Genomic DNA, 22,026 nt, shown 5'->3' on the forward strand with positions numbered 1-22,026 from the left:
CAGCGCTTTACAATATTAGAGGGAGACAGTACATATACAATGCAATAAAATACAAGAGGATTTAGAGGGCCCTGCTCAGAAGAGCTTACAATCTAATGGATATAAAAAAAATTTCCCTTTTTATCTTTTTATCACAAATAATATTTCAGTCTGGGTACTTCCCAAGATAAGATAATAATATATTTTGTTTATTTCGATAACTGGTGGCAGTGACTTCAATGATAGTCACTGATTAACCATTTAACCGGAAGGATTTGCCCCATTCCTGACCAGGCCCTATTTTGCGATTCGGCACTGCGTTACTTTAACTGACAATTGCGCGGTCGTGCGACGCTGTATCCAAATAAGATATAATTGATGTCCTTTTTTTTCCCCCACAAATAGAGCTTTCTTTTGGTGGTATTTGATCATCTGTGCGATTTTTTTTTTTTTTTTTTTTTTTTTTTTTTTTTTTTAATTTATTTATTTTTTTGTGCTATAAACAAAAAAAGAGCAACAATTCTGAAAAAAAAAAAAATTCTGCTATATAACATTCTCAAAAAAAAAATTTAAAAATCCAAATTTTTTAACATTTTAGGCCAATATGTTTCCTGCTTCATATTTTTGCTAAAAAAAAAAAATCGTATTTTGAATGGTTTGCGCAAAAGTTTATCGCGTCTACTAACTACGGAAAAGATTTGTCATTTTTATTGTTTTTCTGTTTTTCTGTTTTTTTGTTGTTTTTTTTTTTTCTAGTAATCTGCGATTTATTTATTATATATATATATAATTTTTTTTTTTTTTTGCTGGACTGCGATATTGCAGCGGACAGATCGGACCCCTGACTGACATTTTTGACACTTTTTTTGGGGGGTACCAGTGACATTACTACAGTAATCAGTGCTAAAAATATGCACTGTCACTGTAATAATGACACTGGCAGGGAGGGGGTTAACACTGTGTGATCACAGGGTTAAATGTGAGCCTAGGGGAGTGATTCTAAATGTGGGGGGCGTGGCTTGTGAAATGATCATAGAGACCTGTGTTCCTATATGGAAGGATCACAGGCGCTCTGTGATCATTCCAGAGAGAAGAACGGTCAGCTGTGTTTACAACATCCGATCCTCCTTCTCTCTCAGCGGAGAACGATCGTGGGTGTCAGGCAGCAATCGGAGCAGCCTGCCCAGTGCATCGGCTTCCCCGCTGACGAGCGGGGGCGGTAGCACGCCGATGACGGCACACGCTCGTCCCCTAGCTGCAGGCGCGTGACCGACCTATACCTACGTCGGTTTGTGCAGGAGGGGCTGCCTGCCGCAGTATAACTGTCGGGCAGTCCGGAAGCGGTTATACAGGGATCCTCAAACTACGGCCCTCCTGCTGTTGAACTACACGTCCCATGAGGCATTGTAAAACTCTGACATTCTCAGACATGACTAGGCATGATGGGAATTGTAGTTCCTGAACAACTGGAGGGCCATGGTTTGAAGACCCCTGGGTTAAGAGGTGTGAGAATAACCTTTCATTGTCCGTTTTTGCACACGTGTTGAGACTGCTCCGATGTTAAGGCCAACGCCAGTAAAAAAAAATAATAATAATTTTTTTTTTTTTTTGCATTGCTGTTTTTCAGATCCTTTCAGACACTAAAGACCTGCAGAAGGAAATCAACAGTTTAACAGGAAAAGTGGACCGAACCTTTGTGGTCACCGATGAGCTCGTGTTTAAAGTTGAGTTTATATTTAAAAGCACTAGGCAATCATTTATCGTTGCCTATAGCAACCAGATTCTGGCTGCCCGGTCAGCTGATCATAATTGGGACAATCAGATGGTTTTTAAAGTGGTTCTAAAGCCTTAAAGGAGAAGTACAGCCAAAGCTCTTTTGGCTGTACTTTTCTTATGGATCACAGGAGCGCAGTTCAGTTTGCACTTCTGTGACCCGTTTTCAGCCCGCACTCTGCTGACGTCACAGAGTTGGTCAAGGCTCCACGTCATCATGACCACGGAGTCGGGATCCACCTAGATCCCTGGATCGACATCCGGCTCAGCCTCCCAGCGAGCCGCTGGAGCCGGCCGCTCCCGCCCCCTCCACAGGTCAGCGCCCCAGTGAGCGAGAAGTGGGCAGTGCAGAGAGCTGTGACAGACAGCAGTTCTCTGCTCATGTAGCTGTGAGCGATCGGTAGTGTTTGATCGCTCGGTCCTCAGTGTAGAGGAGCCGGGGGACTGATGCTGCATCCACCTAGGTAAGTATGGAAAAAAAAAAGAAAACCTACATCTCTCAAGGTTTTTCACCTTAATCTAACCATTAAGCTGAAAAATCTTCAGTTCTGCAGCTCCCCCCCCTTTTTTTTTTTTTTCCTGAGCCCAATCTGATCCAGCAATGTGCATGAGTGCAGCAGGCTCCCGCCGCTGTCTCTCTCTTCATTGGACAATGGCTCCCGCTCCTGTCAATCAAATCCTGTGACATGGGCAGGCGCTGCCTGTGTCAATGGATGCAGCAGCAGGGCTCGGGAGCAAGGATGCATGGGTGCCCCCATGGCAAGTGGCTTTCCGTGGAGGCACCCGATGAAGAGGAGGGGCCTGGAGCACAGACTGGGGACCCCAGAAGAAGAAGATAGGGGCTGCTCTGTGCTAAAGCATTGCACTGAGCAGGTAAGTGTGACATGTTTGTTGTTTTACTATAAAAATGCTTTAGATCCACTTGACCCCCGGTCCCTTTTCTGGCACTTTTTGTTTTCATGTAAAAATCTTTTTTTTTGGCTAGAAAATTGGTTGGAACCCCCCAACACATATAAATAAATAAATAAATAAATAAATAAATAATATATATATATATATATATATATATATATATATATATATATATATATATATATATATATATATATATATATATATATATATATATATATATATATATATATTTATTATTATATCATTATAATTAATATAAATATATATAATTAATATTTATATATATTTTAATAATAATATTATTATTTATATATTATTATTTTATATATTTATTTATTTGTATGTATATATATATATATATATATATATATATATATATATATATATATATATATATAATATAATATAATATAAATATTTTTATTTATTTTTTTAAAGCAGAGGCAGGCCCTAGAGCAGTGATGGAGAACCTTGGCACCCCAGATGTTTTGGAACTACATTTCCCATGATACTCATGCACTCTACAGTGTAGTAAAGCATCATGGGAAATGTAGTTCCAAAACATCTGGGATGCCAAGGTTTGCCATCACTGGCCTAGAGCATAAAATGTTTTTTCTTTTTTATATATGTCACACAGTATTTGCGCAGCGATTTTTCAAACGCATTTTTTTTGGGGGTTTGGGGGGGTAAGCTTTTTTGAATTCTATTTATTTTTGATCACTTTTATTGCTGGCACAAGGAATGTAAACCTCCTTGTGACAGCAATAGGCATGTGACAGGTCCTCTTTATGAAGGAATCTGGGGTCTATAAGACCCCCAAATCCCTCCTCTGCCCTTATAAGCATTTAAAACACCAACATCGGCGTTTTTTGGATGCTTTTGATTTTTTAAAAATGGCGCCATTCAGGTAAACCGAAAGTGATGTCATGTAATCCCTTCCGAGTTACCATATTGGAGAGCCACTCAAAGCCATTCTCGGCTTTGTTCGGCTTTCGAACCAGCCGGCGCGTCCGGTGGGATGGGAGAGCCTGAGCAAGCTGCAGAAGCGGCGATGGGGGAGGAACGCCTCCTCCTGCTTTCAAAAGCAATCCAGCAGTTAGTTAGCTGCTAGGATTGTTTTTAAAAGAGAGCCTGAGAAAGCTGCAGAAGCGGTGGCGGGGGAGGAACGCCTCCTCCTCCTGCTGCTTGCAAAAGTAATCCAGCAGCTAGTTAGCCGCTAGGATTTGCTTTTAAAAGAGAGCCTGAGCAAGTTGCAGAAGCAGCGGTGGGGGAGGAACGCCTCCTCCTGCTGCTTGCAAAAGCAATCCAACAGCTAGTTACCCTCTAGGATTGCTTTTACAAGAGAGCCCACCGCTGGCTCTAAAAAAAACGGTACCAGGATGGTACCTGCAGCTGCATATCATCCCAGTATAACCAACCCGACGTACCAGTATGTCCGGATGTGGTTAAAGAAAATTAGGATTTAAGGCCTGGTGGTTCCTGTTGCGGGTTCGCACCCGTTTCTGCAGCCGCAACCACCTGCACAGAAAATGTAGGAGATGCTTGCGGGTGCCATTAATCCTAATTGCACCCGCATGAACAAGAAAGCCAGAAACTGCTTCCCACACTAGCAACCGCTTTGCACTTGCGATTTCTGTGCAGGCTGCGACTTCAAAAATAGAGCAGGGACCTTTTTTCCTGCGTTTTTAGCAGGCATGGCAGCTCATTCAAATGAATAGGCTACAGTGCTTGTGCAAAAGGCAGCTCGCAGTGCCCCAGAAGTGTGAACCCCATCTCATATCACCTAATCGTTTTTTGGAAGCGATTGCACATTTTTTAAGTTTAATCTTTTTCTTTTGATGTTTGGAGTATACAGTGTTGTGTTATGTGGAATATTGTAACACCTGAAGTTTTCTGCACAGGATGCCAAGAAGGATGAACCGGTTCGAAAAGCCTACAAATATCTGGCTGCCTTACATGAGGTAAGAGACGGGTAATGGAAGCCAGGGGTGAGGGATTCAGCTTGGGAGTATTCTGCACCCCACTCCTACAGTGGGAATGGGGCTATTGGAGGATTGGTTCAACCCAGTGTTTCTCAACCAGGGTTCCTCGTGAGTGTGCTAGGGGTTCTTCCTGAGTGTGCTAGGGGTTCTTCCTGAGTGTGCTAGGGGTTCCTCGTGAGTTTGCTAGGGGTTCCTCTTGAGTGTGCTAGGTGTTCCTCTTGAGTGTGCTGGGGGTTCCTCCTGAGTGTGCTGGGGGTTCCTCCTGAGTGTGCTAGGGGTTCCTCCTGAGTGTGCTAGGAGTTCTTCCTGAGTGTGCTAGGGGTTCTTCCTGAGTGTGCTAGGGGTTCTTCCTGAGTGTGCTAGGGGTTCTTCCTGAGTGTGCTAGGTGTTCCTCCTGAGTGTGCTAGGGGTTCTTCCTGAGTGTGCTAGGGGTTCTTCCTGAGTGTGCTAGGGGTTCTTCCTGAGTGTGCTAGGTGTTCCTCCTGAGTGTGCTAGGGGTTCTTCCTGAGTGTGCTAGGGGTTCTTCCTGAGTGTGCTAGGTGTTCTTCCTGAGTGTGCTAGGTGTTCTTCCTGAGTGTGCTAGGTGTTCTTCCTGAGTGTGCTAGGTGTTCTTCCTGAGTGTGCTAGGTGTTCTTCCTGAGTGTGCTAGGTGTTCTTCCTGAGTGTGCTAGGTGTTCCTCCTGAGTGTGCTAGGTGTTCCTCCTGAGTGTGCTAGGGGTTCTTCCTGAGTGTGCTAGGGGTTCTTCCTGAGTGTGCTAGGTGTTCCTCCTGAGTGTGCTAGGGGTTCTTCCTGAGTGTGCTAGGGGTTCTTCCTGAGTGTGCTAGGGGTTCTTCCTGAGTGTGCTAGGGGTTCTTCCTGAGTGTGCTAGGGGTTCTTCCTGAGTGTGCTAGGGGTTCTTCCTGAGTGTGCTAGGGGTTCTTCCTGAGTTTGCTAGGGGTTCCTCCTGAGTGTGCTGGGGGTTCCTCCTGAGTGTGCTGGGGGTTCTTCCTGAGTGTGCTGGGGGTTCCTCCTGAGTGTGCTAGGTGTTCCTCCTGAGTGTGCTAGGGGTTCCTCCTGAGTGTGCTAGGGGTTCTTCCTGAGTGTGCTGGGGGTTCCTCCTGAGTGTGCTAGGTGTTCCTCCTGAGTGTGCTAGGTGTTCCTCCTGAGTGTGCTAGGGGTTCTTCCTGAGTGTGCTAGGTGTTCTTCCTGAGTGTGCTAGGTGTTCCTCCTGAGTGTGCTAGGTGTTCTTCCTGAGTGTGCTAGGTGTTCTTCCTGAGTGTGCTAGGTGTTCCTCCTGAGTGTGCTAGGTGTTCCTCCTGAGTGTGCTAGGTGTTCCTCCTGAGTGTGCTAGGTGTTCCTCCTGAGTGTGCTAGGGGTTCTTCCTGAGTGTGCTAGGTGTTCCTCCTGAGTGTGCTAGGTGTTCCTCCTGAGTGTGCTAGGGGTTCTTCCTGAGTGTGCTAGGGGTTCTTCCTGAGTGTGCTAGGGGTTCTTCCTGAGTGTGCTAGGGGTTCTTCCTGAGTGTGCTAGGGGTTCTTCCTGAGTTTGCTAGGGGTTCCTCCTGAGTGTGCTAGGGGTTCTTCCTGAGTGTGCTGGGGGTTCCTCCTGAGTGTGCTAGGTGTTCCTCCTGAGTGTGCTAGGTGTTCCTCCTGAGTGTGCTAGGGGTTCTTCCTGAGTGTGCTAGGTGTTCTTCCTGAGTGTGCTAGGTGTTCCTCCTGAGTGTGCTAGGTGTTCCTCCTGAGTTTGCTAGGGGTTCCTCCTGAGTGTGCTGGGGGTTCTTCCTGAGTGTGCTAGGGGTTCTTCCTGAGTGTGCTAGGGGTTCTTCCTGAGTGTGCTAGGTGTTCCTCCTGAGTGTGCTAGGGGTTCCTCCTGAGTGTGCTAGGGGTTCTTCCTGAGTGTGCTAGGGGTTCTTCCTGAGTGTGCTAGGTGTTCCTCCTGAGTGTGCTAGGGGTTCCTCCTGAGTGTGCTAGGGGTTCCTCCTGAGTGTGCTAGGGGTTCTTCCTGAGTGTGCTAGGGGTTCTTCCTGAGTGTGCTAGGGGTTCTTCCTGAGTGTGCTAGGGGTTCTTCCTGAGTGTGCTGGGTGTTCCTCCTGAGTGTGCTGGGGGTTCTTCCTGAGTGTGCTGGGGGTTCCTCCTGAGTGTGCTAGGTGTTCCTCCTGAGTGTGCTAGGTGTTCCTCCTGAGTGTGCTAGGGGTTCTTCCTGAGTGTGCTAGGTGTTCTTCCTGAGTGTGCTAGGTGTTCCTCCTGAGTGTGCTAGGTGTTCCTCCTGAGTGTGCTAGGTGTTCTTCCTGAGTGTGCTAGGTGTTCCTCCTGAGTGTGCTAGGTGTTCCTCCTGAGTGTGCTAGGGGTTCTTCCTGAGTGTGCTAGGGGTTCTTCCTGAGTGTGCTAGGTGTTCCTCCTGAGTGTGCTAGGTGTTCCTCCTGAGTGTGCTAGGGGTTCTTCCTGAGTGTGCTAGGGGTTCTTCCTGAGTGTGCTAGGGGTTCTTCCTGAGTGTGCTAGGGGTTCTTCCTGAGTGTGCTAGGGGTTCTTCCTGAGTTTGCTAGGGGTTCCTCCTGAGTGTGCTAGGGGTTCTTCCTGAGTGTGCTGGGGGTTCCTCCTGAGTGTGCTAGGTGTTCCTCCTGAGTGTGCTAGGGGTTCTTCCTGAGTGTGCTAGGTGTTCTTCCTGAGTGTGCTAGGTGTTCCTCCTGAGTGTGCTAGGTGTTCCTCCTGAGTTTGCTAGGGGTTCCTCCTGAGTGTGCTGGGGGTTCTTCCTGAGTGTGCTAGGGGTTCTTCCTGAGTGTGCTAGGTGTTCCTCCTGAGTGTGCTAGGGGTTCCTCCTGAGTGTGCTAGGGGTTCTTCCTGAGTGTGCTAGGGGTTCTTCCTGAGTGTGCTAGGTGTTCCTCCTGAGTGTGCTAGGGGTTCCTCCTGAGTGTGCTAGGGGTTCCTCCTGAGTGTGCTAGGGGTTCTTCCTGAGTGTGCTAGGGGTTCTTCCTGAGTGTGCTAGGGGTTCTTCCTGAGTGTGCTAGGGGTTCTTCCTGAGTGTGCTGGGTGTTCCTCCTGAGTGTGCTGGGGGTTCTTCCTGAGTGTGCTGGGGGTTCCTCCTGAGTGTGCTAGGTGTTCCTCCTGAGTGTGCTAGGTGTTCCTCCTGAGTGTGCTAGGGGTTCTTCCTGAGTTTGCTGGGGGTTCTTCCTGAGTTTGCTAGGGGGTTCCTCCTGAGTTTGCTGGGGGTTCTTCCTGAGTTTGCTGGGGGTTCTTCCTGAGTTTGCTAGGGGGTTCTTCCTGAGTTTGCTAGGGGTTCCTTGAGCAACGGGCAATTTCTGCCTCTCTGATAAGTTCCCAATGACACCATTGTTCCTTTTAGCTATCTGTAAAGGGGTAATTTTTCCCAATGACCAGAGTAAGGAGCATTCTTCTCTGTCACACTAATGTCTCATGAGTTGTAGATTTTTAATTTTTATCAGGGGTTCCCCGAGACCAGAAATTTTATTTCAAGGGTTCCTCTGTGTTGAAAAGGTTAAGAAAGGCTGGTTTAACCACTTTCCAGTAACAACAGAAGAAGAAAAAAGATACCTGGCCGCTCTAATTACTGGGTAATATCACACCAGTCAAGTATGAGATACCGACTCACCGTATTGATGGTGCGTCCCCCCCCCCCATCAGACTCCAGAACACAAGTCATGTAACAAGGAAAGGGAACGACCCAAAAGAGAAAGGAGTTCTATAGGGGATGAAGGGGACATGGCGACCGCGGTGTATACTCAAAAATTCCTTTATTTAATGCAAAAACTGAAAAATTAAACGCACATCAATAATACATTATAAGAGCGGACTAAACACAGGGTAAAAGACAACGTTGTCTCTAAAAAGCACCTCCCCCCAACATATACCTGCAGCTAAAGTTACAAAGTAATGTGATGCACAGGATCCGGGGAGACGTGTAATCAACTGAATCATGAGAGATCCCAATATGGTGGGATGGATGCCTGAGTCACCACCGCAGCGGGAGACTGCCGTGTAGTGCAGGATAAAGATAAATCTGGCTGCGGGGTACTCACGTGTCCTGGGGGGGGGGTGAGGGTCACCAGCGGAGAGTCAGTTCCTTGGGGCGATGCAGCTCGAGGCTTGTAGGGCAAATAGTCCGTATGGAGGGAGATCATCACAAACCAGCATGTGGATACCAGGAAGTTACCAATCACAAACCAGCATGTGGATACCAGGAAGTTACCACTCATCACTGAGTTTCAAGTATCCATAAAGGCAGTGGAGACACCTAGAGTCCGGCTGTGTGTACTGCAGCCAAAGTCTCTTCACTCAACCAATGCAGGTAGCCTCATGAATGTCCGATGGTAGCCTCGGCGAATGCCATTAGCACATGGAACCCACCATGCAGGGAGGCTATCTGCCGCTGGGGGTACCCCGTAGAGATTTTCATACAGGGGGTCCACAGGTTAAACTTTCTAAATCTTTTAAAGACGCACATGGTCTCCAGGGCCTGCAGCGGGATTCCATTGAAAGAAAGCCTGATAAATGGATTTCACAAGGTGGTCCAAACATTGAAGGGGGAATGGTGGAGATGCAGGGATAGGTCGGGTGGGGGGGTGCTGGGGCACACACACCGATGCGTTTCGTCCACTGGGTGGCGTGGACTTCTTCAGGGTGTCATGTACACTTGTCTGGCCCCTTTTTAAACCCTCATGGGGTCACTTAAAGGGGGGAGGGGGTTTTTTAATCACTTCCACCCCAGCCTGAGTCACCACCGCTGCAGTGGTGACTCAGGCATCCATCCCACCATATTGGGATCTCTCCTGTTTTCTCATGATTCAGTTGATTTACACGTGTCTCCTCGGATCTGAGTCTGGACATTAGATCCCTCCCAAACATTATATATTTTTTTTTTTTTAGGAGAGACCCTGGAGAATAAAATGGCGGTCATTGCAATTTTTTGTTATGTCACACGGTATTTGTGTGAAGTTCTTTTAACCACTTAAGCCCCGTAGGATTTGGCTGCTCAAAGACCAGGCCCTATTTTGCGATTCGGCACTGCGTGACTTTAACGGACAATTACGCGGTCGTGCGATGCTGTACCCAAATGAAATTGACGTCCTTTTTTTCCCACAAACGGAGCTTTCTTTTGATGGTATTTGATCACCTGTGTGATTTTTTTTTTTTTTTGCGCTATAAACAAAAAAAGAGCAACAATTTTGAAAAAAATAACAATATTTTTCACTTTTTTTCTTTATATGAAATTTTCCCCAAAAAAACGTTAACGTTAACATTTTAGGCCAATTTTTCTGCTACATATTTTTGGTAAAAAAAAAAAAAAATCGCAATAAGTGTATTTTGATTGGTTTGCACAAAAGTTATTGCGTTTACTAACTACAGGAAAGAGACCCTGGAGAATAAAATGGCGGTCATTGCAATTTATGTCACACGGTATTTGTGTGAAGTCCTTTTAATGCAAAAAAAAACACAATATATATCCCAGTTTTTTGGTAAACTATAAAAGATAATATTACGATGAGTAAATAGATACCGAACATGTCACGCTTTAAAAATTGCGCATGCTCTGCGAATGGTGACAAACTTGGGTACTTAAAAAATCTCCATAGGCGACGCTTGGAAATTTCTACAGGTTACCAGTTTAGAGTTACAGAGGAGGTCTAGCACTACTAGAATTATTACTCTAACGTTCGTGACGATACTTCTGTACAGGTAACACTATTGTGACATCATTTCTGTATTTCATGTGTGCCCTGCTGTCTTTTTTTTCCCCTTAGAATTGTGGTCAGCTCATTCAGACCATTGAGGACACGGGAACCATTCTCAGAGAGATCCGTGACTTGGAGGAGCAGGTCATTTTGCATCTTGTTTTCAATAATGCTTATTTTATAAAGGCCGTAGATAATATCCACACTAAAAATTCTTGTTGCTATCTGCAGTACTTATAAACGGAGGGATACAGGTCCAAATCACAAAATGTTTAACTGGTTTTGTTGTGATTGGCCCTGTCTGTACCATGTGATTGCTGTGACCAATCACAGCTAACAACCCACCCAGAGTGCCCCGCCTTGCAATCCTTTTACTGTAGGCTGGGCTGGACTTTTATCGCTCTGGGTGGACATCCTATGACGTCTTCGCGCAGGGCCGTGCTGTGGCGTGATCTGCCACCATTTGTGTCCATCGGGACACAGCCAATGACTGATCGGTACCATGTGATCGCTGTGACCAATCACAGCTAGCAACACACCCAGAGTGTCCCGCCTGGCAATCCTTTTGCTGTAGGCTGGGTGGCACTTTTATCGATCTGGGGGGACATCCTATGACGTCCTCGCGCGGGGCCGTGCTGCGACGTGATCTGCCACCATTTGTGTCCATCGGGACACAGCCGATGACTGATCAGTGTAGCGGCCTGCTGTCGGTACCATGTGATCGATGTGACCAATCACAGCTAGCAACACACCCAGAGTGCCCTGCCTTGCAATCCTTTTGCTGTAGGCTGGGCTGGACTTTTATCGCTCTGGGTGGACCTCCTATGACGTCCTCGCACGGGACTGTGCTGTGGCGTGATCTGCCACCATTTGTGTCCATCGGGACACAGCCAATGACTGATCGGTACCATGTGATCGCTGTGACCAATCACAGCTAGCAACACACCCAGAGTGTCCCGCCTGGCCACCCTTTTGCTGTAGGCTGGGCAGGACTTTTATCGAGCTGATGGACATCCTATAATGTCCTCGCGCCGGACTGTGCTGTGGCGTGATCTGCCACCATTTGTGTCCAGCCGATAACTGATCAGTGTACCGGCCTGCTGTCGGTACCATGTGATCACTGTGACCAAATACAGCAGATCTGGTTTGAGTAAGCGCTGACTTTAGTGGGAAACGCGTTACCTTTTTATTTTCCTGTCATACATATGTGTTTTTGTTTTTTTTTTTATACTTCAATAAAGTTACCAAGGAATGCAGCAATATTCCGGATTTTTACATGTGTCTGAATTACAGCAGATTGTATGACAATTGTAAAGCAATAGAGGACTTCTTTTCAAGCCACCCATTGTGTACAATTGTGTTTAGTTTGATTGGTCACAGTGATCACATGGTACAGACAGGGCCAATCATTGTATGACAATTGTAAACAATAAAGGACTTCCTTTCAAGCCATCCATTGTGTACAATTGTGTTGGGTTTGTTTGGTCACAGCGATCACATGGTACAGAAAGGGCCAATCATCGTACGAAAATTGTAAAACAATGGAAGACTTAGTTTCAAGCCATCCATTGTGTACAATTGTTGGGTTTGATTGGTCACAGCGATCACATGGTACAGACAGGGCCAATCATCGTATGACAATTGTAAAGCAATAGAGGACTTCTTTTCAAGCCATCCATTGTGTACAATTGTGTTGGGTTTGATTGGTCACAGCGATCACATGGTACAGACAGGGCCAATCATCGTATGACAATTGTAAAGCAATAGAGGACTTCGTTTCAAGCCATCCATTGTGTACAGTTGTGTTAAGTTTGATTGGTCACAGCGATCACATGGTACAGACGGGGCCAAATCACAGCAAAGCAAACTGAATGAATTTATTTCATTCAGTAAAATGCTTGCTTATAGCAATGAAATTCACTGCTATAAGCAATCATAATGGAGAGGGGGGATACAATGTTACTATGGTAGCATTATATTACTCTGTGGGGTCACATTGATGGACTCAATCCACGTTTCCACTTTAATTATAGGATTCCGAGCTTGTTAATGTACATTTTAGCAGTGCACGGTTGTTGCAGAGCATGCTGGGAGCTGTAGGTAGCCCTCTTCTAGCTTACAGGGTAAATAAAGGTGGACCTGTGACTATAAGATCTTCTCTTCCCTCTCTACAGATAGAGACAGAGACGGCTAAGAAGACGTTGAGTAATCTACAGAAGATCTTGGAAGATTACAAGGCCATCAAACAGGAGAACGCGATATTGTTGGGTCGCGTGAGGGAGGCCGAGAGCGCTTGACGTTTTTATCGTGGCCTACATCCAACTAATGTATCAGCAGTCCTCTACATAGACGGTGCATTTCCATAAATACCATAAAGCATATAGAAGGAGACTTCTCGCTCCTCACATGTTTGCACACATTCCTGTGCTATACAACGTCTAGCCTGCAGAGGGCAGTGCAGAGCAGAGACCGCCTGCCATATCTGTAAACACCCACCGGTGGAGGGGGCGGTCCAGTGGGCAGAGTACATAATGGGGAGGATCGGAGTTATCCCCCATTTCTTTATTATTTTTTTCCGAGGGAAGCCTTTAGTTTAAACACAAACTGCTTTTACACAAAAAAAAACAAAAACAAGCATTTTGTAACATTCATAAATGTAAATGAAAACATTTCTATAAAGAGAGATTCAAAACTTATGTTGTATGTGCATTTTTTTTTTTTGGGGGGGCAGAGCAGTTCCTCGTTCAGAAATGATGCTGCTTTCACGCCCGTTTTTTCAGACACGGGCTTACCAAGCAAGTGCAGGTCGTCCTCTCTGTCTATAGAAGATGATGTTCCCTAAGCCTAGGTTATACTGCCACCTACAGGAGGACGGGATGCTAAGCCTAAAAACTGAAGGCCAGTCTGTAGGGAAGATGATGATGTTCTCTAAGCATAGGTTATACTGCCACCTACAGGAGGACTGGATGCCAAGCCTAAAAACTGAAGGCCAGTCTGTAGGGAAGATGATGATGTTCTCTAAGCATGGGTTATACTGCCACCTACAGGAGGACTGGATGCTAAGCCTAAAAACTGAAGGCCAGTCTGTAGGGGCCGCATCCCTCCTGGTTCCCTTGGCAAGAGTCCCAGGGGTGTCAAACTGGCGGCCCTCCAGCTGTTGCAGAACTACAAGTACCATCATGCCTATGGGAGTCATACTTGTAACTGCAAAGCCTCATGGGACTTGTCGTTCCGCAACAGCTGGTGGGCCGCCAGTTTGACAAAGGACTGGAAGGATTTCCCCCCTTAATGACCAGGCCATTTTTTGCGATACGGCACTGCGTTACTTTAACTTAAAATTGCACGGTCGTGCGACGCTGTACCCAATCAAAATTGATGTCTTTTTTTTTCCCCATAAAGAGTTTTCTTTTGCTGGTATTTGATCACTTCTGCGTTTTTTTTTTTATTTTTGTGCTATAAACCAAAAAAGAGCGACAATTCTGAAAAAAAAAAAAAAAAACAATTTTTTTATTTTCTGCTATATACCATTCCTAATAAAAAAAAAAAGAAGAAAAAAATCCAATTTTTTTTATCAGTTTTAGGCCAATTTTGTATTCTGCTACATATTTTTGGTAAAAAAAAAATCCAAAATCCCAATAAGCGTATTTTCTACTTTCTGCTATATAACATTCCCAATGAAAAAAATGTAAAAACCAAATGTTTTCATCAGTTTTAGGCAAATTTTGCATTCTGCTACATATTTTTGGTATAAAAATCTAAAAATCCCAATAAGCGTATTCTCTACTTTCTGCTATATAACATTCCCAATAAAAGAAATTAAATCCAATTTTTTTTCATCAATTTTAGGCCAATTTGTATTCTGCTACATATTTTTGATTAAAAAAAAAAAAAAATCCCAATAAGCGTATTTTCTACTTTCTGCTATATAACATTCCCAATTAAAAAAATTAAAAATCAAATGTTTTTAATCAGTTTTAGGCCAATTTGTATTTTGCTACATATTTTTGATAAAAAAAAAAAAAAAAAATTCCAATGAGCGTATTTTCTGCTATATAACATTCCCAATGAAAAAAATAAAAACCAAAAACCAAATGTTTTCATCAGTTTTAGGCAAATTTTGCATTCTGCTACATATTTTTGGTATAATCAGTTTTAGGCCAATTTGTATTTTGCTACATATTTTTGGTAAAAAAAAAAAATCAAAATCGCAATAAGCGTATTTTCTACTTTCTGCTAATATAACATTCCCAATAAAAGAACTTTAAATCTAATTATTTTCATCAATTTTAGGCCAATTTGTATTCTGTTAAATATTTTTTGGTGAAAAAAAAAAAATCAAAAATCCCAATAAGCTTATTTTCTGCTATATAACATTCCCAATGAAAAATTAAATCAAATTTTTTCATCAATTTTAGGCCAATTTGTATTCTGCTACATATTTTTGATTAGAAAAAAAAATCCCAATAAGCGTATTTTCTATAAAAACTCAAAATATTACGCTAGAATAAATCAGAATAAATCACAAATGCTATAAACAAATGAGTATGAGCTGCTAGCACAACATCTAATTGGTAAGGAACAATAATAAATATATATATATATATATATATATATATATATAATATACAAACAAAACAGCAGCGCTCAAAAATGCGTCAATAAAAGAAAAGAAAAAAAAAAAAGAGTCCTCCAGTGAGATACGACCAACAGTGTGGAGAGAGAGTTCATTAGGTCCGCCACCAGGGGGAGTCAAACATACAGCCTCTTACCAAATGTATATAGTTAACCACTTAAGCCCCGGAGGATTTTCCTGCTAAAAGACCAGGGGGTATTTTGCGATTCGGCACTGCGTGAATTTAACGGACAATTGCGCGGTCGTGCGACGCTGTACCTAAACGAATTTGACGTCCTTTTTTTCCCCACAAACAGAGCTTTCTTTTGGTGGTAATTGATCACCTGTGCGATTTTTACTTTTTGCGCTATAAACAAAAAAAAGAGCGTAAATTTAGCAAAAATAACAATATTTTTCACATTTTTTTTATATGAAATTCCCCCAAAAAAATGTAAAAATCAAAATTTAACATTTTCGGCCAATTTGTTTTATCCTACCTATGTTTGGTAAAAAAAAATTGCAAAAAGCGTATTTTTATTGGTTTGCGCAAAAGTTATCGCGTTTAACAAAGGGAAAGATTTTTGTCATTTTTGTTGTTTTTTTTTTTTAACGCGTAATGGCGGCGATCTGCGATTTCTTTTTTTTGCGGTGCTGCGACATTGCGGCGGACAGATCGGACCCTTGACTGATATTTTTGACACTTTTGGGGGTAGCAGTGACATTTCTACAGTAATCAGTGCTATATATATGCACTTTTACTGTAAAAATACACTGGTAGTGAAGGGGTTAACTTTATTTGGGAGGGAGGGGCTGTGTGTATCCCTAGGGGCGTGCTTTCTACTGTGATTGGCTGTGGCTTGAGCTGTAAGGACACTGATCAACGGATCTACATAGTAGATCCGTGTGATCAGTGTCTTTACAGCGAGGAGAATGACAGGTGGCTTGTTTACATTAGCCGCCTGACTTTCTCCCTCTCCCCCGCCGATCGCCGAGTGGCCGGCGGACATCGGGTCCGCCAGTCACACGCACGGGGGGGTCCGTGACCGCGCCTCCGCTGGCGCGCGCGCGCTCCCCAGACCCTCCCAGGCTAGTGACGTTAATTAACGTCACTCTGCCTGGCAGGGGCTGACCGCCGCAGTAAATCTACTTGCGGCGGTCGGCAAGCGGTTAAACACTTTAAGACCGGAAGATTTGGCTGCTCAATGACCAGGCCACTTTTTTCAACTTGGCACTGTGCGACTTTAAGTGACAATGGCGCGGTCATGCAACGCTGTACCCAAACGAAATTTACGTCTTTTTTCCCACAAACAGAGCTTTCTATTGGTGGTTTTTGATCACCTCTGCGCTTGTCATTTTTTGCGATATTAATGCAAAAAAAAGCGAAAATTTTGCAAAAAAATTGACATTTTATAAAAAAAATATCCAATATATTCAATTTTTGTCATACATTCAGGCCAAAATGTATTTAGCTACATGTCTTTGACAAAAAAATTCTCAATTAAGCATATTTTTATCCACTTTAAGACCGGAAGATTTTACCCCCTGCCTGACCAGGCCATATTTTGCGATTCGGCACTGCGTTACTTTAACGGACAATTGCGCGGTCATGCAACGCTGTACCCAAATTAAATTTATATCCTTTTTTTCCCCCCACAAATAGAGTTTTCTTTTGGTGGTATTTGATCATCTGTGCAATTTTTTTTTTTTTTTTTTTTTTTTTTTTTTTAAATAGAGCGACAATTTTGGAAAAAAAAAAAATATTTTTCACATTCTGATATATAACATTCCCCCAAAAAAAAAAAAAAATTTAAAAATCAAATTTTTTTTTTAACATTTTAGGCCCATTTGTTTTCTGCTACATATTTTTGGTAAAAAAAAAAAAAAAAAAAATCGCAATAAGTGTATTTTGATTGTTTTGCGCAAAAGTTATCGCATCTACAAACTACAGGAAAGATTTATGTCATTGTTTTTTTTTTTACTAGTAATGGCGGTGATCTGCGTTTTTTTTTTTTTTTTGCGGGACTGCGACATTGCGGCGGACGGATCGGACCCCTGACTGACATTTTTGACACTTTTTGGGGGGACCAGTGACATTATTACAGTAATCAGTGCTAAAAAAATATGCACTGTCACTGTACTAATGACACTGGCAGGGAAGGGGTTAACACTGTTGGTGATCAAGGGGTTAAATGTGTGCCTCATGCTTACTGACGTGTGTGGGGGGAGGGGGGTTTTTACACAGATCGCAGGTTGAGCTATGCTGAATCCTGTAATCTGTCCCTGCCTGTCACTTAGGAGATCCTCCTGCTTTGTTAACACAAGCGGGGCGGATTTTCTCACTCGATCCCCGACGATCGGGGAAGAGCGGTGGTGATCACCGCTTCTCTCCTCCCCTGGCACGACTCCCGCTGTGTCTGAATACAGCGGGAGGGAGCCTCTGGCGGCGCGTGCGCGCAACACCGAAAGAGGGGGGTATCTGGCGACGTAGGTCTACGTCGACATACCCAGCCGAGCTGCTCTGCTGCTGTAGCAGCAACGTGGGAGGTCGGCAAGTGGTTAAAAAAAGAAGTGCAGAGTATAGAATAAGTCCTCTAGTGAAATGCAGCAAAACACTGTGGATAGGGATCAGTAGGTTCACCACCAAGGAGAGCCGAACATACAGCCTCTTACCAGATGGATATGGTTAAACAGCCGTCAAAATGAATATATTGCTGTGGATTCAATGATCTAACCCCCACCAGTTCCAATCACACAGAACATTCCAAAAGAAATGGGAAGGCGATCATTGCGCAAACATCTTTCATAAGTTTATTAAAAAATATATATATAATAGGCAACAGGGTACTCCCATTCTCCCTTTTAAAATAAGCGTAACAAATGGTCACAGTTGGGCATGAACTTTGTTTCCAACCGAAAAAATGGCCGACCTCCAATGGTGTAGGCACCAGCATCAAGTAGCTAGCTTCCTCCCAACATGTTTCGCTACAAATAAAGCGGTGTTCTGGCCTATTTTGCAACTTTAGTGATTCCTGGAGCGCTCGCTATGCTGATCAATAATTGGGCATTTTTTTCGGGGGTCCCTTACCTTATTTTTAGGGCATTTTTGATTGTATTTCCTCCTTCTCCCCCCCTTCTGTGGCCACCGACATCACTTCCTCCTTTGCATTGCATCCTGGGAGCTGTTTGTCATCAGTCCCAGGAGGCTGGAATCAGGAAGAACTCCCAGAACACTCCCTGAAATCAGGAAGAAGGGCACAGCAGATTACACTGCGGCTTCAGATGCCCACATCCAAGATGGCCGCACCCAGACAGGATTTTTAAAAGTAAGATTTTGAGTAAAATCCAATACCGTACACTGTAAAGGGCGATGGATTAGTATTATAGGGGTATTTTTAGTTAAAAAGGTATTTGAGGCCGGAACTCCGCTTTAACATTATCGAGGGCATATTTTCTACTCTCTGCTATATAACATTCCCAAAAAAAAAAATTAAATTTTTTTCATCAATTTTAGGCCAATTTGTATTCTGCTACATATTTTTGGTAAAAAGAAGAGCGACAATTCTGAAAACAAAAAACAATATTTTTCACATTCTGCTATATAACATTCCCCCCAAAAAAATAAAATAAATAAAAATCAACATTTTTTCATCCTTTTAGGCTAATTTGTATTCTGCTACATATTTTTGGTAAAAAGAAGAGCAACAATTCTGAAAACAAAAAAACAATATTTTTCACATTCTGCTATATAACATTCCCCAAAAAAAAAAAAATTAAAAATCCAAATGTTTTCATCCAAAAAAAAAAAAATTAAAAATCCAAATGTTTTCATCCTTTTTAGGCTAATTATTTTTTCTGCTATATATTTTTGGTAAAAAAAAAAAAAAAAGCGACAATTCTGAAAACAAAAAAACAATATTTTTCACATTTTGCTATACAACATCCCCCCCCCCCCAAAAAAAAATTAAAAATCCACATTTTTTCATCCTTTTTAGGCTAATTATTTTTTCTGCTATATATTTTTGGTAAAAAAAAAAAAAAAAAGCGACAATTCTGAAAACAAAAAAACAATATTTTTCACATTTTGCTATACAACATCCCCCCCCCCCAAAAAAAAATTAAAAATCCACATTTTTTCATCCTTTTAGGCTAATTATTTTTTCTGCTATATATTTTTGGTAAAAAAAAAAAAAGAAGAGCAACAATTCTGAAAACAAAAAAACAATATTTTTCACATTCTGCTATATAACATTCCCCAAAAAAAAAAAATTAAAAATCCAAATGTTTTCATCCAAAAAAAAAAAAAATAAAAATCCAAATGTTTTCATCCTTTTTAGGCTAATTATTTTTTCTGCTATATATTTTTGGTAAAAAAAAAAAAAAAAGCGACAATTCTGAAAACAAAAAAACAATATTTTTCACATTTTGCTATACAACATCCCCCCCCCCCCCCAAAAAAAAATTAAAAATCCAAATTTTTTCATCCTTTTAGGCTAATTATTTTTTCTGCTATATATTTTTGATTAAAAAAAAAAAAAACCCCAAAAAGAGTATATTTGATTGGTTTGCGCAAAAGTTATCGCGTCTACAAACTAGGGGAAAGATTTCTGTCATTTTTATTTATTTCTTTTTTTTTTTTTACTGGTAACGGCGGCGATCTGCGATTTTTAGCGGGACTGGGACATTGCGGCGGACAGATCGGACTCCTAACTGACACTTTTGGGGGGACCAGTTACATACCTACAGTAATCAGTGGTAAAAGTATGCACTGTTGCTGTACTAATGACACTGGCTGGGAAGGGGTTAACATCAGAGGCAATCAAAGGGTTAAATGTGTGCCTATGGGGTGTTTTCTAACTGTGATGAGGATTTACTTACTGGATGAACACAGAGACCTGTGTTCCTAAATAGGAGGATCCCTGCGTTCATCACTGAGAGAACAGGGGTGTGCCGTGTTTACTTCGGCAGACCGCCGATCTGTCTCCATGGGAAGCGATCGCATCGCGTCTGCCGGACCCGCTGATTGGCTTCCCCTCTAGCCAATCAGCGCGCGCCCCCACTAACTGCTACACAAAACAGTGTACTGGTACCTTGTTTCATGTAACAGAGCCGACCTGCCGCAGTATAGCTACAGCGGCTGGTCGGCAAGTGGATCTCCAGGATAACCCTAACCACACCTAAACCTGTCCCCTCCCCCATTCTATTACCCGTGCCTACTAACCTGTTCAATAACCTGGGCATGACTGGGTCATGTGAATGAAGAGATCTGGTTGTGTTCTTCAAAGAACTTCAAGAAGAAGACTTTATGATGAGTAAAAAAAAAAATACCATTTGCACCTACTTAACAGATCTAAAATAAAAATCTTTCACCGGTATATTTAACAGAAGAAAAGGAAGCAAATATTGGCTTATGAGCAGTTTTTATTTTTTAACGTCTAAAAATGAAAGCCCCGTTCTGCTTCTCCAGCACTGTGGTGGTTCCTCCTAGATGGGTAAGAAGTCCTATTGGCAGAGGCGGACTCATAACTCCTCCCATTGTTTTAGCAGATTGGGATTTACCCTCCAGCAGCCTTTATAATGTTTATATATATATATATGTTTAATATACGAAGAAATTCCTGTACAGAAGAGGAGAAACAAGCCGCTCAGCGAGATCCCCGTACTGCCCTCTTCCTCTGGAACTCCAACTCGTCCACCATCCACACGGCCCCTTTAATGTTTTCCACTCGTACAAAGCATTTGTGGAGGCTGAGGTTGTGCCGCACGGCATTCTGGGGGCGCAAAAAGAAGAAAATAACACACAAGTTAGCCTGAACGCAGGTTGACATTGACCTTGGTGGTCCATTGGATACATTTGAGGCCTCTTATCCCTTATCTGAAATTCTTCAAGCCAAACTCTTAAGGGCTCATTCAAATTAGGGGGGGGGGAGAGCAGTCACACCTTGTGGCTGAGCCGCAGTTTTACTGCCCCTCATCTGCTCCCCCTTTAGCTGCTAAAACAGCGGCCAGGGATGTACATACTGTATGCTGCAGGAAATCTACCCCCCGTCACTTTTGGTGGGCCCGCCCATTACGATCTATTCAAGTGAATGGGGCTGCTCAGTTGGAGTGCGCCAGTGTGAGATCCAAGGGGTAAAAGCAGGCGGTGAGAAGGCAATACGCCTCGCTCTCCGTCAAATGCTCTCTGAAGAACGATTCAAATGTGGATCGTTCTTCAGAAATCAAAGCACATGTGAATAAGCCCTAAAAGACAAATTCATGCACCTCTGTATTAATTAATACATGATTAAATGCATTTTTTAAAAATGCAAGCAGTGAAAGTAATATGGAATGCCGTCCTCCTCTTTATGGCCTATTGTCATCCCTTCCATGGCCATTAATATGGAGTCCCCCTCCCATGAGCAATATACAGTGTTCCCAAAATATGGCCATTAATAGAGTTCCCCCCTCCCATGGCCATTAATATGGAGTCCCCCTCCCATGGGCAATTAATATACAGTATCCCTCTAATATGGCCATTACGAGTTCCCCCCCTCCCATGGCCATTAATATGGAGTCCCCCTTCCATGAGCAATATACAGTGTTCCCCAAATATGGCCATTATTATAGAGTTCCCCCCTCCCATGGCCATTAATATGGAGTCCCCCTCCCATGAGCAATATACAGTGTTCCCAAAATATGGCCATTAATAGAGTTCCCCCCTCCCATGGCCATTAATGTGGAGTTCCCCCCTTCCTGTGGCCATTAATGTGGAGTCCCCCCCCCATTCCCATTAATAGGGCGTGCCCCCTCCCATGGCCATTAATGTGGCATTGCTCCCCTGCCATGGCCTTTAATATGAAGTTCCCCCTCCCATGGGGATTATTATATAAAAGCCCCCCCCCCCCCTTAATAACCATTGATATGGAGTTGGCCCCCCTCCTATGGCCATTAATATGGAATTGCCCCCCTCCTGTGGCCATTAATGTGAAATACCCACTCTTTTATGGCCATTAATATGGAGTTCCCCCCCCCCCCTATTCCCATTAATAGGGCGTGCCCCCTCCCAAGGCCATTAATGTGGCATTGCTCCTCTGCCATGGCCTTTAATTTGAAGTTCCCCCTC

The 22,026-nt window shown here is 43.4% G+C and overlaps 2 protein-coding genes across 2 annotated transcripts in view; one reads left to right on the forward strand and one right to left on the reverse strand.

The window, feature by feature from the left end:
* CCDC22 (CCC complex scaffolding subunit CCDC22) overlaps positions 1 to 12,773 on the forward strand; it is a 46,414-nt gene extending 33,641 nt beyond the window's left edge. Inside the window, exons 14-17 of the mRNA XM_082263464.1 lie at positions 1,607 to 1,702; positions 4,569 to 4,628; positions 10,382 to 10,456; positions 12,487 to 12,773. Coding sequence (XP_082119590.1) covers positions 1,607 to 1,702; positions 4,569 to 4,628; positions 10,382 to 10,456; positions 12,487 to 12,609 — 354 coding nt within the window. The 3' untranslated portion in view covers positions 12,610 to 12,773. The remainder of the gene's footprint in view (positions 1 to 1,606; positions 1,703 to 4,568; positions 4,629 to 10,381; positions 10,457 to 12,486) is intronic.
* A 7,639-nt stretch (positions 12,774 to 20,412) lies between these two features.
* The window catches only part of FOXP3 (forkhead box P3), a 29,356-nt gene continuing 27,742 nt past the window's right edge, over positions 20,413 to 22,026 (reverse strand). The window contains exon 11 of the mRNA XM_082263596.1: positions 20,413 to 20,692. Within this exon, the coding sequence (XP_082119722.1) occupies positions 20,567 to 20,692 (126 nt within the window). The 3' untranslated portion in view covers positions 20,413 to 20,566. The remainder of the gene's footprint in view (positions 20,693 to 22,026) is intronic.

Source organism: Pelophylax lessonae (assembly GCF_965119305.1).
Source record: "Pelophylax lessonae genome assembly, chromosome: 7".
Taxonomy (NCBI): Eukaryota; Metazoa; Chordata; class Amphibia; order Anura; family Ranidae; genus Pelophylax; species Pelophylax lessonae.